At 37.3% G+C, this 20,817-nt stretch overlaps 3 protein-coding genes across 5 annotated transcripts in view; 1 reads left to right on the top strand and 2 right to left on the bottom strand.

Moving 5' to 3' along the window:
* Window positions 1-3,221, bottom strand: part of LOC107669471 (autism susceptibility gene 2 protein-like) — a 26,979-nt gene extending 23,758 nt beyond the window's left edge. The window contains exons 1-3 of the mRNA XM_016461710.1: window positions 2,790-3,221; window positions 1,087-1,704; window positions 675-866 (exon numbers count right to left, since the gene is read on the bottom strand). Coding sequence (XP_016317196.1) covers window positions 675-866; window positions 1,087-1,395 — 501 coding nt within the window. The 5' untranslated portion in view covers window positions 1,396-1,704; window positions 2,790-3,221. The remainder of the gene's footprint in view (window positions 1-674; window positions 867-1,086; window positions 1,705-2,789) is intronic.
* A 1,403-nt stretch (window positions 3,222-4,624) lies between these two features.
* On the top strand, window positions 4,625-6,810 carry LOC107669486 (charged multivesicular body protein 2a). The gene is made up of 6 exons (XM_016461731.1): window positions 4,625-4,799; window positions 5,418-5,585; window positions 5,672-5,851; window positions 5,950-6,080; window positions 6,288-6,349; window positions 6,438-6,810. Exons 2-6 carry the CDS (start codon window positions 5,418-5,420, stop codon window positions 6,557-6,559), a joined length of 663 nt encoding a protein of 220 aa, XP_016317217.1. The 5' UTR covers window positions 4,625-4,799; the 3' UTR covers window positions 6,560-6,810.
* An 83-nt stretch (window positions 6,811-6,893) lies between these two features.
* Window positions 6,894-13,682, bottom strand: LOC107669485 (male-specific lethal 1 homolog). Of its 3 annotated transcripts, none has more exons than XM_016461729.1 (9): window positions 13,626-13,682; window positions 12,027-12,707; window positions 11,348-11,526; window positions 10,941-11,248; window positions 10,797-10,861; window positions 10,450-10,517; window positions 9,426-9,553; window positions 9,226-9,298; window positions 6,894-9,129 (listed from the first exon to the last, which is right to left on the bottom strand). In XM_016461729.1, the coding sequence occupies exons 2-9, from the start codon at window positions 12,633-12,635 to the stop codon at window positions 9,039-9,041; spliced, it is 1,521 nt and encodes a 506-aa protein (XP_016317215.1). In that variant the 5' UTR covers window positions 12,636-12,707; window positions 13,626-13,682; the 3' UTR covers window positions 6,894-9,038. The 3 variants fall into 3 exon arrangements, with proteins under 3 accessions (XP_016317215.1, XP_016317214.1, XP_016317216.1); XM_016461728.1 differs by lacking the exon at window positions 13,626-13,682 and adding an exon at window positions 13,344-13,445; XM_016461730.1 differs by lacking the exon at window positions 13,626-13,682 and adding an exon at window positions 13,270-13,332.
* Window positions 13,683-20,817: the final 7,135 nt, after the last annotated feature.

The following is a 20,817-nucleotide window of genomic DNA, read 5'->3' on the forward strand; positions in this document are numbered from 1 at the left end:
TATTCTAATATTTCCCCATAGTGAGGTAGATATGTGGGGGCGTGTTAGAACGAGCCATTTTAGGGGGGCATGGCAGAGTCTTAACTTTGATAAAGAATATCTCTTTGGTTTTGAGACTTTAGTCTTTGCAACTTCAGGGATCTTATCTATGCACAATCAGCTTGTAACACTCCAAAGAGAAAGGAAAACTTGAAATCGCATCATATGACCCCTTTAACATAAATAGCCATTCCTTTTGGCATTATTTCTTAAATCTATTAATTGCAATTTTTGTTGCCTTTGAATTCTATAACCACAAACATGTAAATACATCAGCCAAGGATCGCCTGGCTCTCCCAGCATCTGTACTGTTAAAAAAAACCCTCTTTTGACTGCTGCTAGAACAGCGAGAAGCATATTCACATGTGATGCAAATTTTGTTTAGACCAGTCACTGCATCTAATTCGCCCAACAATAAGGCTTCTGACACATCAAGGCTGCTCGATATTGAAAACTTATTTTAAAATGACCAACTGATTTATGTCGGACTCTCATCCACACGGGCCTATTCTAGAAATATTTGTGTTGCACCCAAAACATTGCAGCGACATGGTTTTCATGGGCGTTTGCACATAAGAGGATTTTGTTTTTGGTGTTTATAGAGCGTTAAAGGGTTATGAAACTACATCACTAGCCTTAGCATCTCCCTTTCTCTTCAGTTTAGATTTGATTTTCCTGTGCTGCTCCCAACTGTTGGTGTACATAGCAGGAGGTCCTTCCTCCGGCTCTGACAGAGGCCCTCCGTTTTCATCCAGGCCTCTCTTCCTTTTAATTCCTCTACTCATGAACAAGCCAGAACGTTCTGGAGGCTTTAGGGAACAGTCCATCTATCAAAGTAACACAGTACAACATGTTAATGCAGCAAATATATGAGCTATATACTGAGACTGCTGTTTATTCATTTTACAATGAGTTTTAATAACGACCAAGTAGATATTCAGCATATTTTATACTAAAATTAACATGCAAAACAGCTCAACTTCTAATATACACATTGTACTGCAGCACTTAATACAAGACTAGTCAGAGATAGATAAACACACAAACCTCCAAGGCCTCCAGGCTTATGAAGCTGGCTATAGCGAATCCATCGATGATATCCTCCTCGCAAGACACCGATTCTCGCTTCCTCCGACGCGGAGGCCGGTGTCTGGCCCCGGGCAAGCCGGGTCTGCATTCTTCTCCGCTGGCACGGAGCAGTGAGTGTCCTCTGCAGAGTTCTTGGTCCGAGGCCGAGGATGGCGACGAGGCCCTGTGTTCAGCGAGATCCGCTCTCCTCCGCCGCCGCTCTCGGTCACGCTGCGAGCGGGAGCGACGGCTCTGCCTGAAGCCTCCGCTTCGACTGGGACCGTCCATGTCAATGCCCGACAAAGGCACTTAATAAAAACACACCCTGGTCCGGCCTGGGGGACTTTACAACAGATACTGAATAAAAACCAGCGCCTCCAGTACCAGTGTTGCGTATCTCAGATGAAAATGTGGTTTAAGGTTCCTGTCTTATAATTTAATCGAGTCCAGTGGAGGCTGTATGGTGTGAGCACACTGCAGTCTGAGTACAGTCATGTCTGGGCATCACCGGGCCTGTTTTATCTAATAACACAGCGATTATAAAAGCTTCTAGATATTCCACTTACTGTCTTTCTGTCAAGACATTGTCACTTTCATCTGAGGAAGAAAAAAAGGAGAAAATACCGATCAGTGGCGCAGTCGGTTTTTTAAAGATTCAACATGGCTGGTTAACTAAGAAAATATGCTGATTTGATGTTGAAAGAGCTTATTTTCTAGATATAGAATATAAACAAGACTAAACAAAACATCACTAAAGTAAGAAAGTATAACTATCGCGTTTTAATGGCATAAAGGAGAATAGTGTCTACCTCGTAAATTAGGGCTGAGTTTTCGTTAGTAAACTTTATTAAAAGGAAGATGATCAGCACAAACAAAGTCCAATTGTGACACAAAAGCAATCCTTTATAGACTAAAATATTTTAGTCGAGTATTATTTCTGAATCTGAAGCACATAAATCGGTTAACAGAGCGACAAATTAAATCGCTCTCAGCTGACGATGTTAGCTTGCTAGTTAGCTAACCTGGTTAGGATCGCGGATTAAAGCACACTCGTTTTAAACGACCAAATTCGTAACATTTTTGTTTACTATACTATAAATTACATTATGAAAATTACTGGACTGTGATATTGCCAACTATTTAACTGTTATTATATATCCGGTGTGTTAAACACAACCAGGCGAGCAAACACTAACGTTACCACCTTACCACATATCAGATGTCATTTTAAAAGATCAATCATTCGTTTTACAGTGGTCTAGATCGTTATTTATCTTCTCTGAAGAGGGGCCCAAAGCTATTTAATATGACTCCAATAAAACAAGCAACCATGTAGCCTGTGGTTCGTTGACACCCCATCTTGCACTTCACATTTAAGAAGGAAATTAAACTAATTACTCAGATCAGTACACGAATACAACCGATGAACGTAACTCGACTTGTAACCACTAATAGTCTATTTACTGATTTAAAAACAAAACCCGTAAAATGAATCAAGATACTAGCCTATTAGCTCTCTATGACGATCAGAGGAGAAAAGGGGACACTGTGCGATGTTTTAATCTCAACTCAAGTATGAAACACATTACATTCTTTTTTGCTTAAAACGAACCCACTCTGTTTTGCTTCACTAACGATGCTCACACGAACAAAACGACAACAATATTTCCAATCACACCCACCACTCGCGCTGTAGAGAGGGCCATCTTCCTCTGGCTTCTCCGTTCGTACGAGCCTCCATTTAAAACGATAATAATATACAACAGGCCCCAAGGCCTCGGGCTGGAGTTGCACCGTCACGGATGTTGAGCGCAGCCCCGTCAGCGCAGGCTGGGCACCTCCTTCCGCGGCCCGCTGTTGGATCCACTGTGTGCGGTCAAGCTGGAGATTTCGCCGGTGTCCGCAGCAGAAGCTGTTTTTTCCTCAAGCGTAACGTGAAAATGGACTTATGAAAGCTTGCTTTTCGTCCCGATCGTCAAAACGGGAAAATGGATTTCTTCATTTTTATTTGGGAAGCTGAGACATGCATGAAGCCTGGGTGGATAACTCGTAGCAGTCAAACTGCATTGTGAGCTACTGTCGGGTTTTCTTCCTCTGTTGATTCACTCAAGGCAGGCGGTATTGAATGCGACGACAGTACTGCCATCTACTGCCATTGAAGGGCAAGAGCGAGTACCTTCTTCTTCTTCTAATAACGTTTTATGGCGGATGGCAAACCAACTTCTGGTGCATTTACCGCCACCAACTGGACTGGAGTGTGGAGCACTAATAAATACATATTTATATTTATCTATATTTTATAAAAAAATAAAATAAAATAAAAAATACCAAAACACACACATTCCTAAATTCTCCTGATTAATCCTATTCCTTTAATGTATTTAACAATAGCACCATATATTTTACCTTGTTCTGCATGCTCTTTCAAGAGGTTTGACAAATTAAATGATTCAACACCCATGTTTCTTACTTCCTTAATGAGTTTTAACCTTTCTTTTTCATATTTTTTACATTTTATTAAAACGTGCTCTATTGTTTCTGCCTGATTACAAAAAATACATTGACCTGTTTCATGTTTTCCTATATTAAACAGATAGTAATTTAATCTAGTATGCCTATTCGGATGCGAGAAATAATTGTATCTTCTTTCCTATTCCTAAAAACACTTCTTCCATTTCCTACTTGCTGCTGTGGCTGCAATGGGAGATGTTTTGAACGCACCACGAGCGAGTACCTTGTGCGGTATTTACCAATAATAACTTCTGCCCTAATGATCATAATGCACATTTGTTCTCAACATCCAAAACAAGTGTTTTAGTGGTAATACCAAGATGTTTGTTTAATTTAAACTATTATTTGAAATATATGTATAATTAACCAATGTAACTACCTATTTTATTTGTTTCTGGGAAAAAATGCTGGTAAACTTTAATTGAGATTCTAAAAAAATCCAGCTATCCATGATTTTTTCGTTTTTTAGATTTTTTAAATTATTTTTATTTTCTAAGTAACTTGCAAACGAGAACAGTACAGAATATATCAACACTGCATTGTACTATACATCCACACAAAAATATAGAGATGACATGTGCTGTATAAGAGGTTATGGGGGATTTGAAAACATATCAGTTGTTGTTGTTATTATTATTATAAATTTAATTATTGCTTATTTATTTTATATTTTTATTATTTGTTTTTATATTATGTTATTTATTTTATTTTAAATCGGGACCTTGGAGGTTAAGTATGCACTTTTTTTGTTTTTTGTTTTTTTTTGCTTACAAATATGAAATTTAGCTAACAAAATAAAGATTTTAACAATAATTTCAAGACATTTACCTATATTAAGATAAAATAATTTATTTATGCGTAAGATACCAACAATACAGTGCCGAATACCTATTTTGATAAAATACAATAAAATACAGTATTATAATAAAAAAGTAAATGAGTCATAAATGTCCCTGTTGTTTGTGGAAAGTATTGTATGACGCGTTTCCTGTGACGTAGACCTATACAAAGGAAGTATTGACATTCATATGCGGAAGAGGTTAGAGTGGGGGAAACAATCGGGTGGATCGACGAACTGTAACCTTAAATAAGGAATAGAAAAAACAAACGACGGCGTGATATTTGGCCTGTTCAGCTACCGGTATCGCTGGTGGACGTTTTCCACATAAAGAAAAGACAAGGTAAAAACGAGAGCGATATAGGCCTCCGGGTTTTCTTTCTTTTCTTGAGCTAATTTTAGCAACTGATTTCAGTATTATTGTTATTTGTGAAGGATATTGGTCATTTTATAAACGAATAGTCATTTAACATGTTCTTTTTCAAAGTTTCAGTCTGAATTATCGTTGTCTTTTTGAGTGTTTCGAGAAAGTTTTAGTGTTTATTGTGCTAAATGGCCAGTTCATTGTCATTGATAGTATATAGCACATATATAAGCTGAATAATAGGGTGTGTTCAAATTTTTCTCAATATTAAATTGCGAAGGAATAGAACAATATGACAGCTATTACAGTAGGGGTGATGACACTTGATTCATAGCGTGTAAAATATTTTAATTTGCCAGTAGCTGTAGAAACCACTTGTTCACATAGTCCCATATGACATACCTGCTAACAATGATGTCATGGCATCACGTGGCCGTTATCAAATCGCATGTGGAAATCTGAATTCCTTTTCTGTGACTTAATTGTCTCTCTGTAGTGCCATGTGGATTTTTAACAGATTATGGAAACCCTTTAAATTTTCCTTCAAACTTCTAACAGTCTGGCCTTTTCTCTCTCTCTTGTATTTATTCATGTCAGATGGACTTCCTGTTTGGAAGAAGAAAGACGCCAGAGGAGATGCTCAGACAGAATCAGAGAGCGTTAAATAGAGCCATGAGAGATCTAGACAGAGAACGCCAGAGACTGGAGCAACAGGAAAAGAAAATAATTGCTGACATTAAGAAAATGGCCAAACAAGGACAGATGGTAAGGAGAGCTTTAAATTGACATCCAGGTGTCACTGCCAGGCATGAAGTCTCGCTGGAGTGTAGATAATATTCTTTTTCTGACAGGATGCTGTGAAGATCATGGCTAAGGACTTGGTGCGCACAAGACGATATGTCAAGAAATTCATCATGATGAGAGCCAATATTCAAGCTGTCAGCCTTAAAATCCAAACCCTCAAATCAAACAACAGCATGGCGCAGGCCATGAAAGGAGTCACCAAAGCTATGGCCACCATGAACAGACAGGTATATCTGCTATAGCATTTCAGTTCCTGTTTGTCTTGCCAACAGACAGCTTGTTGATATGCATTTGTTGATGTAAATTCCTTTTCCTCTCAATGCAGTTGAAGTTGCCACAGATTCAGAAGATCATGATGGAGTTTGAGCGCCAAAGTGAAATCATGGACATGAAGGAGGAGATGATGAATGATGCAATTGACGATGCAATGGGCGATGAAGACGATGAAGAGGAGAGGTGAGAAAAAAGAGAATTAATAAAGACGTTTATAATTATAATCTACATAAGATTTCTGTTGGATTTTAATGCTGTTCTTTTGAACTTTCTGTCACAATTCAGAAAAAATAGCATGGTTTCCACAGAAATATTAAGCATAACAACTTTTTTCAACAGTGATAATAATAAATTATCTCCTGACATGTGCTCTTTTTGCTTTGAATGTAGTGATGCTGTGGTTTCTCAAGTTCTGGATGAGCTGGGTCTGAATCTTTCTGACGAACTTTCAAGTAAGCAAAAAAGACACCACACTTACCATGCTATAAAATTACACTCTGAAGTCGTTCTCATATTACCTCTATTATTTAATTCAAACAGACCTACCTTCTACTGGAGGAAGCCTTTCGGTTGCGGCTGGGAAGAAAGCTGAACCGCAGGCTACGCTGGCGGATGCCGATGCTGACTTGGAGGAGAGGCTGAACAACCTCAGGAGAGACTGAGAATGAAAGGACTTAAAGTAAAGGTTTTGATTCGGAACTGTCTGCGCAAAGCTCGCTTCACTAAAATGTAGACTGATGCAAAGAAAAGAGGGAGGATGTGAATGCTGTCTGTTTTTTTCCCTGACATTAGACGCTTGAATGTGTCCTTTTTGTTTTTCTGTCTTCTTTTATGACATGTGCTGTATAAATATTACCAAACGCGTAACCCAAATGAAGATGCACTGCATCAGACTGATCTCAAGCCTTCTGTTTAGACAAATCCTTTTTTAAAGGAGATAAAATCGACAAAGAATCTGTTACCCCAAGAATCCAACTTGATCTTTTGAGGAAACATTAACACTAAATATTTCATTACTATAAAAACTGCTTTGCCACACATCATATTTTCATTTGAATAAACACAGATGTTGATACTGATCTTTTATATAAATAGTGCAAAATGGAGTCACTCCAGTTTTCAATCTGTTCATAGAAGGGTACATCAGAGGATTACCTTTAAAATAATTGTGCTATTATACTATCATGATCTTCTAATATTATATTCATCTTGATCGTTTAGTGGTAATTACCTTCGCATAATGTGGTGGTTTATATATATTTTTTTCTCAAAGTGATTGAATGTCTAGTTCCTACACCCAGGCCTGTTCAGTAAACTATAAACCTTCATAAACCCTGAAGTTTTTGCAAGGCAACATCTCACAATAACTTTGGTCATTTAATTATGAAAACTTGGAACTTGGAAGCAGTTTTCCAGAGGTTGTTCTATCACAAAATAATCTAAAGAAATATTATTGAAAATTAAAAAGAAATATTAGTGTATTTATCTCATGGTGAATCAAAAGAGGTTGTATATTTTGAAAAAAAAAAATATTTCTTGTTATTTTGCATTTATTTGGTTCAATAAACATTTTTCACACTATGACGTGATCAAATGTGTTCTGTAATATTTGGAGTTCCATTTGTTTTACAATGGCTGCCACATATACTGTTGCACACGTGGGTAATTCTTACAAACTAGTATCCCAAGTTTTGTGACAAATTGATTTTTGCATACAAACACAAGATTAAATTGTATTGTTGTACAATATTTGAAAAATAGTGTTAAACAAAATGGTTAAATTTTCAGTCTTTGAATAAATGTGATCCGTTTTCACAATCTTGCCCAGATCACATCTTTGTAATGCTAAGGGCCAAATCAAGTGATTTGGGGACAAAAATACTACAGTAAGCACAAATATGGATACATGAGACATTAAAAACTTGAGTGTCAATTAAGAAATCACAGAGTGAGTTTTTATTCTTTTTTTTGAAAAACAAAAAATCTTATTTTGTAAATAATGCTATCAATATAATATCTATGCTGAACAAACAACACTTCTGACATTAAATAAAAAAATAACAGCAATGTTTTCCTTATTTACAGCCAATGTGTGTCAGTAAAGATATTTACAGAGGTCCAGTTGTAGACATTCAGGAAAAAAAAAAACTTGTGTGCGGTGCTCACAAAATCAACACATTTACACACAAAATCAGGTTATCACTTTTGAGTTAGAACAAGACTATCTTTAGGAAATATCACAAATGCCCTGAAATAAATCCCATGAGGCACAGAATTTATGCAAAATTAATAATGAGAAGCAACACTTCTGGACATGGATAAGGTTTTTAGAAAATGGAAGTGTAAAATATACTGTATTTTCAATAAGAAGGTTGAGGTACATCAAAAACAACATCAACAGACCAACTAACTGATCCAAAAATAACGTTAAGGGCATTGTCCTTAAACCTGCATTGGATGCTGAACAGATTCGGACCCACCTGAACGGCCATACAAACAATTCTTACTCACTCTTTTACATCGGGCATTCATCTAAACATCTTATCATCCTTGCTCTAATCCTGACTATTTTTTTCTTTCTAAATGACTACGCTATGCTTACAAAAATATGTATTATTTTAGGCATAAGATTCACCACGACATTCATGCACAATTACATTGGCAAAAACAAAACAAGCTCTTTAAAGTCATTCTCAACCCAAATATTGAGGCATTACATGCAAATGTGCAGCAATATTCCATAACTACAGTTTAGTGCACATTAAAACAGTATTTGCAGTGGAGCCTGCAATAATCAATATCACTTAGCCTCAGTGAAAGGACACAGAACAGGACTACAAGTGAAGGATTAAATCAAGGCCACACACTGATTGTGAGGAAACTAAAATAGCAGTTAGCTGGGCAGTTGGTGCTTTATTATCAGGGCACAATAAAATGGAAACAGCTGTAATATGCTGCCATTTTCTTCTCACGTATACGGTCTCTGTGCAAGCAGACTGCAGGCAGACACAAAACCATAATGATGGGCTAATGTTCTGTTCCCTGACTGAACAAACCCTGTTTTGCCTCCTTTAACCCCATGTTATGCCACTGGACACGAAGGAACGCTCCTCTGGTTGGGGCCCAGAACCTGTTTGTGACTCATTTCCGACAGGTCCTGTGGGGAGTTTGTTTCTTTTGGTTTTCAATGCGACATCGACTTCTTTCGTCAACCCAGGGCAGCTCAAAGTTCCTGGAAGACAACAAATGATCATTATATGACACTTAACAGTACTTAAAAGCTATATGTTAATCAGGAGATATTTCAAAAAGAAAAAAATACTCTTACTGTGGAGGCAAATTGGGCAAAGGCCGACCAAATGCCACTACTGGCAGAAAGGGTGTTACCATGATGGCCTCCACTGTACAAGAGGAAGGAAAGGAGAAAAAATAAAAAAATTGTGAAATTATCGTATATAACAGGATACGTTTTTTTTTTTTTTTGGTTCATAAATACAATATTTTGTCAAATGAACCTAAGGGTCATACCATTGTCCACATCAGGATAAAACGAAGACAATTCTGGCTCGCTCTCCTGAACATTCGTCTTTTTCTTCTCCATGCGCTGCTGCAATCTTTGAAGCATACGCTGTTCACGTATTCTCTGAATGTCCCATCTAACAAGAGAAAAAAAGTTTAGAGCAAGTGTAGTTTCAGGCAGGTAGTAACTGTACATAAACAGCAAACTTTTAATGACAGTTATTCATTTTAAATATTACTATATTTTGTTGTCAATAAAACTCACCACATAATTTTAATCTGTTAAGGGAACTTATTTAACCACAAACTGGAACTGATATCTTGATTATTATAAATAAGCATATATAGATGGGTATTTAAGCAGAATATTGATACATTTTAGTCTCAAATAAATATCACAATATAACTCATAATTAACTTGATGCCTTTTTAATTAAACAAAATGTGCTTGTATAATTACACATTACATCTACTGTGTTGTAGACATACACTATCCTTCAAAAGTTTACGGTCTGTATTTATTTCAGCAAGGATGCATTAAATTTAAATAGCAAAATGGCAACACAAGAGTTCTATTTTAAATAACTGCTGCTCCCATGAACCTTCTATTTATTAAAGAATACTAAACTAAGCACAATTGTTGTCAACACTGACAATAAAACGAAATGTTTCTTGTGCACCAAATCAGCATATTAGACTGATATCTGAAGGATTATGTGACACTGAAGACTGAAGTAATGATGCTGAAAACTCAAGCTTTGCCATCACAGAAATTCAGATGATTTAAATTACATTTCAAAACACGTTAAAATAGTCAGTCTATTTTAAGTTGTAATAATTTCACAATATTATCGTTTTTACTGTATTTATGATCAAATATATGAAGCCTTGGTGAGTATAAGAGACTTCAAAACCTTCAACAAATCTTCCCAACTCCAAATGTTTGAATGTTTTTCATGTGCATGGAAAAACTGAAATAAAAGGGTTAAAAACGGGTTGATGCCACAAACACAGATCTAGAAATGAAACTCACCTTTTTCGTCTCTTCTCATCCAGTTCTAACTTTGCGTGCCGCTTCAGAAAAACACTGTCATCAAGATTCTACAGAAAAAGGAAATGGTGGATTAATGACAATGGGCCTAATACCTAAAGGTTAATTCATCCAAAAATGAAGATTCTGTCATGATTTACTCCAAACATGTGTGAGTTTCAAACATTCTTCAAAATATCTTCTTTTGTGTTTAACAGATAAAAAGAAATTCATACATGTTTGGAACAGCATGAGAGTGAGTAAATGATGACAAATTTTTGTGTGAACTATCCCTTTAAGAGTCTTGGATTTATGTATAACGCATATATGATGTCAATGTTGACTCTTACTTCTGGGATGTCAACAGCATCCTCCTCCTGAAGGGGTTCCATGGTGTTTTCCCTCCATGATGGGACTGAGGAAATAATTTTTTGCATTACAATTTGTAAATCAATGTGCACAACTGCCATTTTGCATTTGAGCCAAGCACATACTTGTAACATCCTCCTCTTTCTTTGGAGACTCTTCCGGTAATGGAGAGGCTGGAGGTTGCTGCCAGCAGCATAGGTACATCTCATTTGTTGTCATGTATGAAAGATCTTCCATTTCTTTGCCGTCTTCTCCCTCAGGCTGCAGGTCCGTCTGTCCGGATGATTTCGCAACATTCGTCTTCTCCGGGGTCTCCTTGTTTCGCAGGTCACGCTGACATGGTGATGTCCCTCCTGCCTCTAGTTTTTGGGGGGTCACTCTAGAGGACTTCCCTCTTGACCTCTGCATCTTTGTATCTAACAAGCTTAACTTCCTAGGCAGAATATTTACAGGTCACATCAGTCAAGCAGAAGCCACGAGAAGACAGAACAAGTAAAAAAGAACAGGAAAAAGGTGAGTTTCCCATTCTTACCGCTTTTGCACTTTTCCACTTGACTTGTCCTGGGTTTGTGGGCTGTGGCCCAAATCTGATTCCCAAAAGTCATCCGTGTCAGGAACCCATCTCTCCAGTGGTTGGAATAGCCTCTTGTCACGTGGTTCCTTACTTAACAACTGCAAGCGGCGCTCCATACGCTCAATACGGGCAAGCAACTGTTTAAAGGCAGGACAATTACATTAGAAAAAAAAAAATCATAAGCCTGCCAAAGGAGACAATGGAGTCTGGGGTTGGAAAGATTTTTAAAATGTTGTTTTAAAATGAAAGAAGGGTCTTATGCTCATTAAGGTTAAATGTATCAACAATACAGTAATATTGTGAAATATTATTACAATTTAAAATACCTGTTTTCTATTTTAATGTATTTCAAAAAGTGATTTATTCATGTGATGACAAGCTGAATTTGTCTATTGTTGTCTTTTTTTAAATGCTATTATTTCTCATTCATTATAATGTTGAAAACAGTTGTGCGGTTTATTTATGTATTGTGTAAACTGATACTTTGTATCAGGATGCATTCAGCTTTAATGAATACATTTATTTAAAACAGAAACCTTTTGCAACATTATAAATGTCTTCACTGTCATTTTCAATCAATTGAATGCATCCGTGCAGACTAAAAAATTCTTACTGACCCCAATGGTTGCATACATACCATGTCTCTGTCTGATTTGAGTTCATCTATTTCCTTGTCTTTTGTCTGCAGCTGTTGCTGTTGTTGCTCTATCAAGTCCAGCTGAAGCAAAAGCAGTTGTTTAAGGCAAGTGGCTTGTGCATGAGGATGACTAGTGATCTTCCTCATATTTGTCCTTTTGCCCTCCGAGTGTTCATTAGACACCCCCATAGTCTCTAACCCTTTGGTGCTTTTCTCACCCACAGGGTCTCTAGAATTACTATGTGAATTCATGGATACAAACTCTGGCTTGTTATCAATGGTGTTGGTCTGTCCAAGAGGAGTTTTACTTTTTACAGGGGTGCCTTCACCCCCCATTTGTTTAGCTTGAGATGACAGTGTTTCTGTGCCCACAGAGCCAGCCTCTGAAGCAACAGCCAACTCTCTTCCAGGCTTTAAAGGCAGTGAAGTCCGCTCAGCTTTCCCAGTCTTGTCCAAGATCAGATGTTGTCTGGTCCTGCCTTGAGTGTCACCAAGAGGATTTCCAATCTCTCTTCGGACACTAACTGGGTGTCTTGTTTGAGATGGACTTAAGTCACAGTTATTTGAGTACAATCCCACTTTAGAAAAGCGTTCGGGTCGCATATTCATGGCGAAGAAAAACCTCTACCCCATGAACCATGGCTCTTATAGAGTTGATATCAACAGGGTGTGTCTGCAGACCTGTACATAAAAAAAAAATAAATTAGATCAAATCAATATTATAGCAAAGTGACGGATACGTAAATTACAAATCATTGTTTGAGGACCCCCTTGAGTGCTGGGAAAATATGAAAATGCAAAGCAAAGAAGCATATCCTTCCTGTCTATATATGTAACCCAACCTTCTGTATAAAGTTGAAATAAATCTACTGGGAGAGCATAGACTAAATAAAACACCAAAACCATTCACATAATATCTTTATGACATTAAGTTGTCTACAGACTAGAAATCAGATGCTTAGGCATAAACAACAGATCACTGCAGCTCACTACCGGTTGGACTTGGGTGAAAACATGCACACACCTATTACACTAATACTCAAGCTCCATGTGAACCTGCTAACTAAACGCAATGATGCATATCGTTCAAGAGGTATGAACCATTTTAGCTTGAGCTATTAATAAATAGCCCGCCTCCATTTTGATCCTCACTGCTAGCTAGCCGCTGTTAGCAAACGAGGTGATATAATATTAAATCCGTTTTCGCTGCACAATGAGTTTGAATCCATGCCGCATTTCTTACATAGTTACTGGTTCGCCCGGGGTAAAATCCTAAAGATCTGAAGAAACACATCTTATATAAGCCTTTTACTTTACTTTTATTGCTGTTTGTCCCCCATTTTCAGGCTTGAATCTGCACAATGTCCCAACATACGAGTGCGTTTGACTCAGTGCGCATGCGTCAAGTCAGGACGTGTTTACATTGAGTGATGGGTCTTTTGGGCGATATTAAAGGCAGTATGCGTGTACACTTTTATATGCACTAAAACTGAGTACATTTATTTAAGCATAGGTAATTGGTCAGGATAGTTCTGTTATGGGAACGCTAGATGCCTGTTATTGGGAAAATCCAAGTCTCGGAAAATCCGTGGATCATACCGTGCACACTTGAGGAGAGAACCTTCCCAACGTCACTTCCTCTGACGTTTTGCACTCCATCCCGCTTGGTTTATTTCCAACTTTATATATCCGAATCCATAACATTATGTTAGAACACTATGAATATGACTACTAAAACAATGCTTTATTTGTTATAAATGTATCTTCTTTGCAAATTGGTTATCCACAAAGTAACTTAATCAACAACAAACCAATTTTTTCTTTCTTTTTGAAAGAATTAAAAAAGTATCACCAGTTCATCTTCAGAAAATAAGAAAGCAAGTAGAACGACTTCAGTTACGTTTGTCCTCTCAATTGATGTATAAATTAATGTCTTACCTTCTCTTGTCTGTCTTCATGTCCCTCTTTTTATATTTTTCAGTTTAGCAAATTATTGTTAACTCTTTCCCCTCCTCTTTATTTTGTTGACATTGAGTGTGTTGATACATGTTGTGTCATATACAAAACTGTATGTCAACTACATTTTTTGCATTGATATTAAAAAACATTATTTACCCGAGTATTTCACCTAATTTCTCCCTTTGTCATATGGCAAATATGTTTAGATATTTACTTTTCTAATTTTGTTAAAAGGAACAAGACTAATATATAGGAACAAGGCAAATATATAATAATAATATATTATTATTTAATTATATAGAATATATTCAAATTTCATAGAGCTCATGTCACCTGCTGGTTTCCGCGGATAAGGATTAGCCTACACACATTACATGTGCTTAACTGTAATCACCAGCAGGGGGAGATATAGTACAATTGATTCTATTTTTTTACCTGACATTCTCTCATATCTTCAATGCATTCGTAGAAAATAAAGAAGGGTTTTAAAAAAGGAAAACAAGATTTCAAAAAGTTTTATCGTTTTATTGAATTATCCATAATCCATGCATAATGTATTCCAAATGCAATAATATTGTTATCTCATAATCACCACTAAGGCCACAAAGGAAATGACTGAACACAGAACGTTGTTTAATTATATTGAGGTTCAGTTCACTCAGCTGCAATAGTCTAATTAGACTGTATAACCCTGATCAGAGGGCTTGAGGCTCTCTCTCATTCTCTTTCTGAGAAACTGAGGGAAACCCGAAGCTCATTATCTCACTTGACTTATGCAATCTATTGATCTAAGGCGAGTAAAAGCCTGAAATGGATCAAATCAATGTGAATGAATGTGTTCACAATCTGTTTATGTTCATACTGCAATATTCTTCTACACAGAACAGAAAGAAAGGAAAAAAGACAAATTCGGAGGTAGAGAGAGAAACAGTAAGCGATACTTCACTAATCATGGTTTGCATTACAGTATCAAAGACTAAGATTAAAACATCATGTCAATATGCACAATAGACAGCTACAGGTCTCGTGGCATCTGTCATATTCTCCTTGCCTGCCTAATGTTCAAATGGCTCTCCTCCAGTATGTGTCGGCTTGAGTATTGAATATGCGAGCATGTGCATGATTAATTATTAGATTATGCTGTTCATAATTATAATATCAGTCAATATTTACCCCACCATATGCTGCAGACACACAGGGGTGCCCCTCTCTCCTCGTCACAATGGCTTTCACACCAGGAGCAGAGAGCAGGCTAACGTTTGGCAGGTATCTCTCTAATGCTCTTAGCCATCTGCCAATCGCGTGGGCTCTCCCCACAAGAACATAATGTTTCTGATTACTGGGTTAATTTCAACACAGTTTGGCACAGTGGAGACTCTGCAATCTCTTGCTGCACAGTTAGCACGTTTGGCCGCCAGCCATCATGCTGCCAGCCTCCAGCCCGGTGTTGAATAGGTTCGGGTTTAGCCAAAGGGGCTGATTCAGAACAGTGGATCCTGGTGAATACTACGATCGTCTATATTTTTACATTCACTGATTTCTTCTCTGCCAGATTTAGGACATCACAGATCGCTTTATGTAACAGATCAAAATGATATTTTCAGCTGTTTGTCAGTGCTGTTTTTCCATTCATGCTGTTTATTGGTGGATATCTGCTTCTTTTATAGATAGCTATGCCTCCCTCATGTACACATAACTTATCTTGTTTAGTCTTTTGAACTGGTATCTGTATTGCCCTGCTTTTAGTCTCCATAAGCTGTATTGCTGCTTTCTATTTCCACAGCCGGCCTTATGAGTGAATGACCTTGGTGGGTGCATGGGGTGTCAAGTGTAGGAGAGGATAACACAGGGGCTTTTTGTGATCAGTCTAGCATTTTTTTTTATATCATATCAAAAGCCAGTTCAACTCAATTTATCCACACTTTCTGTTATATTTGTTGAGTTACAGCACACAGACAATTCTGAACAATACAGTTAACAATTCAAAAATACAGTTTTCAATTTTTTCTTAATATGATTTTCAGTGCACAAGCTTTAGCACTAATCTCTGGCAAATATGAGTTTTGTAACAAATAATTTAGTTGACACTTGAAATTTGTCAATTTACAAAAATTGTATTTGTCACAATATGATCTAAAAAGCAATTACAATTCTACAAACAGGATGGCTGTTTCCGGTACCCCATAAAGCCCAAAATATCTCTTCAGTTCTTACATGAGGTGAAAATATCCAAGAACAGCCAATGAGCAATATGCAGTTATGATATTGAAACCAGATGTGCAAGATATTAGCTGATTAATAATTTAACAATTCTGTCCAAAGTCTGTATTTCTTTATGTCAAGTCTTAATATATAAGCATTTGCTGTTGCTAATAAAAAAGTTTTTTTTTTCTGTTCAATCATGTAAAAGCTGCTTGAAATAGTGCTAAAGAAGTAACAGGTGTGACATTACCGCTGAGATGCTCCTTGTGGGTCAAATCACTATAGCTTTGGCATTTCTGATTCTCTTTTTCTTTTTTGTGTAGTTTCTACATTCCCTTTCTCTGGAAAGGGCTCAAGCACTTCCAGTTTAATGACAGAGAGAGCTACTTCAAAGGGACCCCCCCCCATTCTACATTCATTCTAGTTCACAGTTTTCTTGCTCCTATTTCTTATGTATTTAGAGCTGGGTGAATTACCACATACTTTTCTGCTCTCATGAGTGAGCATGTTGGATTCTGATTTAATTTCAAGTAGTCATCATTAGGGTTGGGTATCGTTTGAATTTTATCGATTCCGATTCTGCTTATCGATTCCGATTCTTACCGATTCGTAGTTTTGATTCCAATAAGATAAAAAAATCCAATATAAAAAAAATTAAGTCAAACATTTAGATGTCAAACATTTATTCTGTCTTTTTACAAAGCATTCTGTTGCAGCTGAATAACACGAGCAAAAATCAGCAGCCTACAGAACACTGCAAGAGGAATTTTGCCTATGCTTTAAAAAAAAAAATACCACAGCAAAAACAACTAGATTAATATAAATCTCAAATATTAAAGTGTTAAAGACAAGTAAACAGTCAGTAATAAGATAGGAACAAACAAATCAATTAGCAATATCATAAATAAATACAACTGAACAAAATTTCAGGTACAGAGCGTTTATTAGGCTGCTGTCTCTTTAACACCAAACGCACGCAGATCAAAAAATACTGTACATGTGTGTTCTCATCTGTTTACGTTCACGTAAGACAAAAACGGCTGTGTTTATGATGATATACTGACGTAGTTTTCTGCATAATTGGTCGACAAATATGAAAGTCGTCAGTTTGGGCCCGGAACAACCTTTTCTACAGTGGAAATACACGGAATGGTTCGGGAACGGGCACAAGCCGGGAACCCGTACCGCGACCTCTGTTCTCTGTGCTCGCGCTGCACGCAAACAGGGCGCAAGTTCTTTCCGTTCCTGCACTTAAATCGTTTTTAAATCACATTAAAATGCGAACGCAGGAATCGTTAAGCAGAATCGAAATGCACGCGTCTTATCGAATACCCGGTTCTTGGAAATTTGGAACCGGTTCTAAAATGGAACCGGTTTTCGATACCCAACCCTAGACATCATCAACTCATTCGAAGCCTTGTGAACTGAAATGTTTCAAATAGCAAAAACTAATAATTCAGTAGCGTACTTATACATTTTCACATTTATTGTAAAACGACCTATAGTGCATGCATTTAGGAATTGAACCCCTGACCTTTGCATTGCTACAGGAAGGCTTTTTGTATTGGTCCATAACCAAACCGCCAAACGAGTGACTGCCATTGAGTTCAGTGGGAATTCTGACAGATAGACTTCTCCAGGTATTATAAACCTCCTTTTGGAAATCCAATTTGTTGAATTCCCTCTTGATTTCAAACTGCCCCAGCTCTTTCCACACCCTCAAATCACATCTTGCGCATTGTTATCAATCAACTCTCCCCTAGTGCTTTCTCTAGCATGCTGGTGCCATAACATCCCACCCCATATCCCCAAAACACACATTTGTACACGCATCCCCAGCTTGGACATACGGCACGGTGTGAATCAATGTCTTTTATTAATTACCAAAATGTGTACGTGTTCTGAGGGGAGACAAAGGGTCAGACGTACCTCTTTGGGCCGACAAGCAAATGGGCAAAAAACAAACAAAAAGGTCTCGTAACCAGGCGGAGGGAGTGACTCAGACACAATCAATTCTCCATGAGCTCTCAGTGGAGCTTCGAAAGCCATGGAAACAAAAACAACACTCCCAACTCAGGTTTACAGCTCAAGGACCCATCCTGTTTATTTTCAACCTCCAAAACTAACCCTATTATTATTCCTGCAGCAGTCAGATTTGACTTGTAAAATACTCTGTGTGGGAGGGATTGGAGAAAGCTTTTTGAGTTCCATCACAACAAAGTTCACTCTAAGGTGACAAAAGCGCTCTGTTTTGCATGCCAACACCTGGCCCTTATCTAATGACCTAATTAGTCTGTAATAAAGGAGACTAATGGGCTCTGTTCATTTAAACTAATGAAGGTGAATCACCTGGCTTTTGGCACCCTATCCCACCCACATTAAGAGTAGATGTTGAGTCCTTCAGTGTAATTATAAATAATAAAATGTAATTTCATGAAGCTTCTGTCAGATATATATAATGAGTTAAAGTGATGTTAGAGTAAACTAAGACAGCTTTGTCCAATTTTGTTTGTTTTAGCCTCTTTACTCTTGGCTCTCTCTTTCGTTTTCTGTCCTTCCATCTCCTTCTCTATCCTTTATTCCGATCTCTTCTCCTCTCCTGCAGTGACCGCATGATTTATGCCTCTCTCCTAGTCTGAGAGTACATAAATACATATAAAGGTTGTAAACTCCCAGTATCCATAAAAATGATTAAAGCACCTATTTTGGTTAAATCAGTGCCTGCCCACAACTGTGTTTGATTTTCCACCTAAACCAGAGCCATGTGACGTTCTGCTCAAGCTTCCAAGTCTACACACTCATACACGCCCTTCTCCTAGGGCAGGAAATGAAAACCAGAACAGGAATGGGAATAAAAAAATATTTGGATGTCATCTTTTGAAGATGTGTATTTTCTGATATTTAAACCAATAGCTGTCTGGATGGTGCAGGGCTTCCTCTAGCATTAGACTGATTGGAGTGATCTGTTATTGGTTATTAGAGACAGGTCTGTAGCTACAGGCAAGATCTATGAGATCTTTTACCACTGAAACTGCATACAGATGTTCAGGATCAGAGTGTTACCTTTGTGTGTGTTGTATATGCCATTTTGAAATAGTGGTCATCTCCGTATGTGCGTCTGAATATGCTTTAACATGATGCTCTCCAGTCATGCCCTCTTTGGGATGAATGACCTGGCCTAAACCAATGAAACCCATATCGATACTTCAGTTGGAGCAGATTTGTATAAAGTGAACATATTAATTAATACATTTATTTGAATGGATAATTGGATAATTTCAAAGTCAAAGTGCCTTATTAATTTAAACATTCTGGTGCCTCATTAAAGATTATTTCATTTTATTATATGGCTCTCTGAAATACTTTAATTTGAGCCATCTTGTGGTTTGATATATCCTAAAATCTCCTGTCACCAATGATAATGCTGACCACTCATCTGGGTAACTGAAACCGGTGTCATGAACAATGGACATTACTGTAATATTGTTACAGATTGATTTGTACATTGTAAAAGACTAGTTGTTTCTAAAACAATAAACATAATGTCTACATATTTATTTTTTGATGAGTATCCTTGAAATAAATGGGATAATGTTGCTACAGACATCTTCTAATAACTGTAGCCTATTGTTTATGTAACGTGGTGTGACATTGAGTAATTTAGTTTTAATGACTACAAAGAATAATGAATTTTTCTTCTTATTGAATTATATATAATGTAAATCAAATCAAATAATATAATATAAATCAAATAAATGAGAGTTCTTATAGCTCAAACAGTAGAGCAGAGCACTAGTGTAGCCAATGCCAACAATTTTTCTTTATTCATGTTCTTTCAAAAAATATTTCAAAATATTCCATTTAAAGAGTGTTTAAATCCTCATATTTTAAAAGATTTATTTATCAGAACTTGTGTGTGTAAAAAATTTTACGGAACATGAAGTATTACTTAAGAAGGCTCAGTTTTCTTTGGCAAAATCAGATGCATACCTTCTGGTGAAAGAGAAGAGAGAGAACGCAAGTTTTTTTTTTGTTCTCTGAGAGATGGAGTGAGAGGGCTTCAGGTGTAAACGCAGTGGGGGGCTTTTGCTTGGCTCATGAAGAATGTCAGCTGGAGTCTTGATGTTAATGTAAAAATCCTGGGTGAGTCCTTCAGGCAAGCCACTCACCTTCCCTGTTGAGGCAGATCACCAAGGTGAAGATTCAGTATGTTGTATTCCACAAAATAAATGGCTATAAAGGACAAAAAAACGATAGGCACGTTTGCTGAACTTTTGCTGTCAGTTGTACTTTATGTCCATGCTAAATATATATACATTTCTTTCTGCTGTAATTCCTCCCTGCTACATATATGAGACTAATTAATGCTCATTAGGATCACTGCTCTAAGCTATTAGGTTCTCAGATCAACTTTAAGCTGTCACTAAACATGTATGTCTCTTTGTCCTAATATTAGAGAACAGTTAGAGTGGTCACCACACTTCACCCCCTTCTGTATTAATGCCATGGGTAAGGGTTAAACACCGGGATAAGGATGCCTACTGTTGCTGGCTAACATGCCCAGTTGGAGTTTCTGTGACCTGGGGTGCAAATCTGTCTTAACTGGGTCCTCTCCAGAGAGCCAGAGATG

Source organism: Sinocyclocheilus anshuiensis, unplaced genomic scaffold (genome assembly GCF_001515605.1).
Source record: "Sinocyclocheilus anshuiensis isolate Anshui unplaced genomic scaffold, SAMN03320099.WGS_v1.1 scaffold252, whole genome shotgun sequence".
NCBI lineage: Eukaryota > Metazoa > Chordata > Actinopteri > Cypriniformes > Cyprinidae > Sinocyclocheilus > Sinocyclocheilus anshuiensis.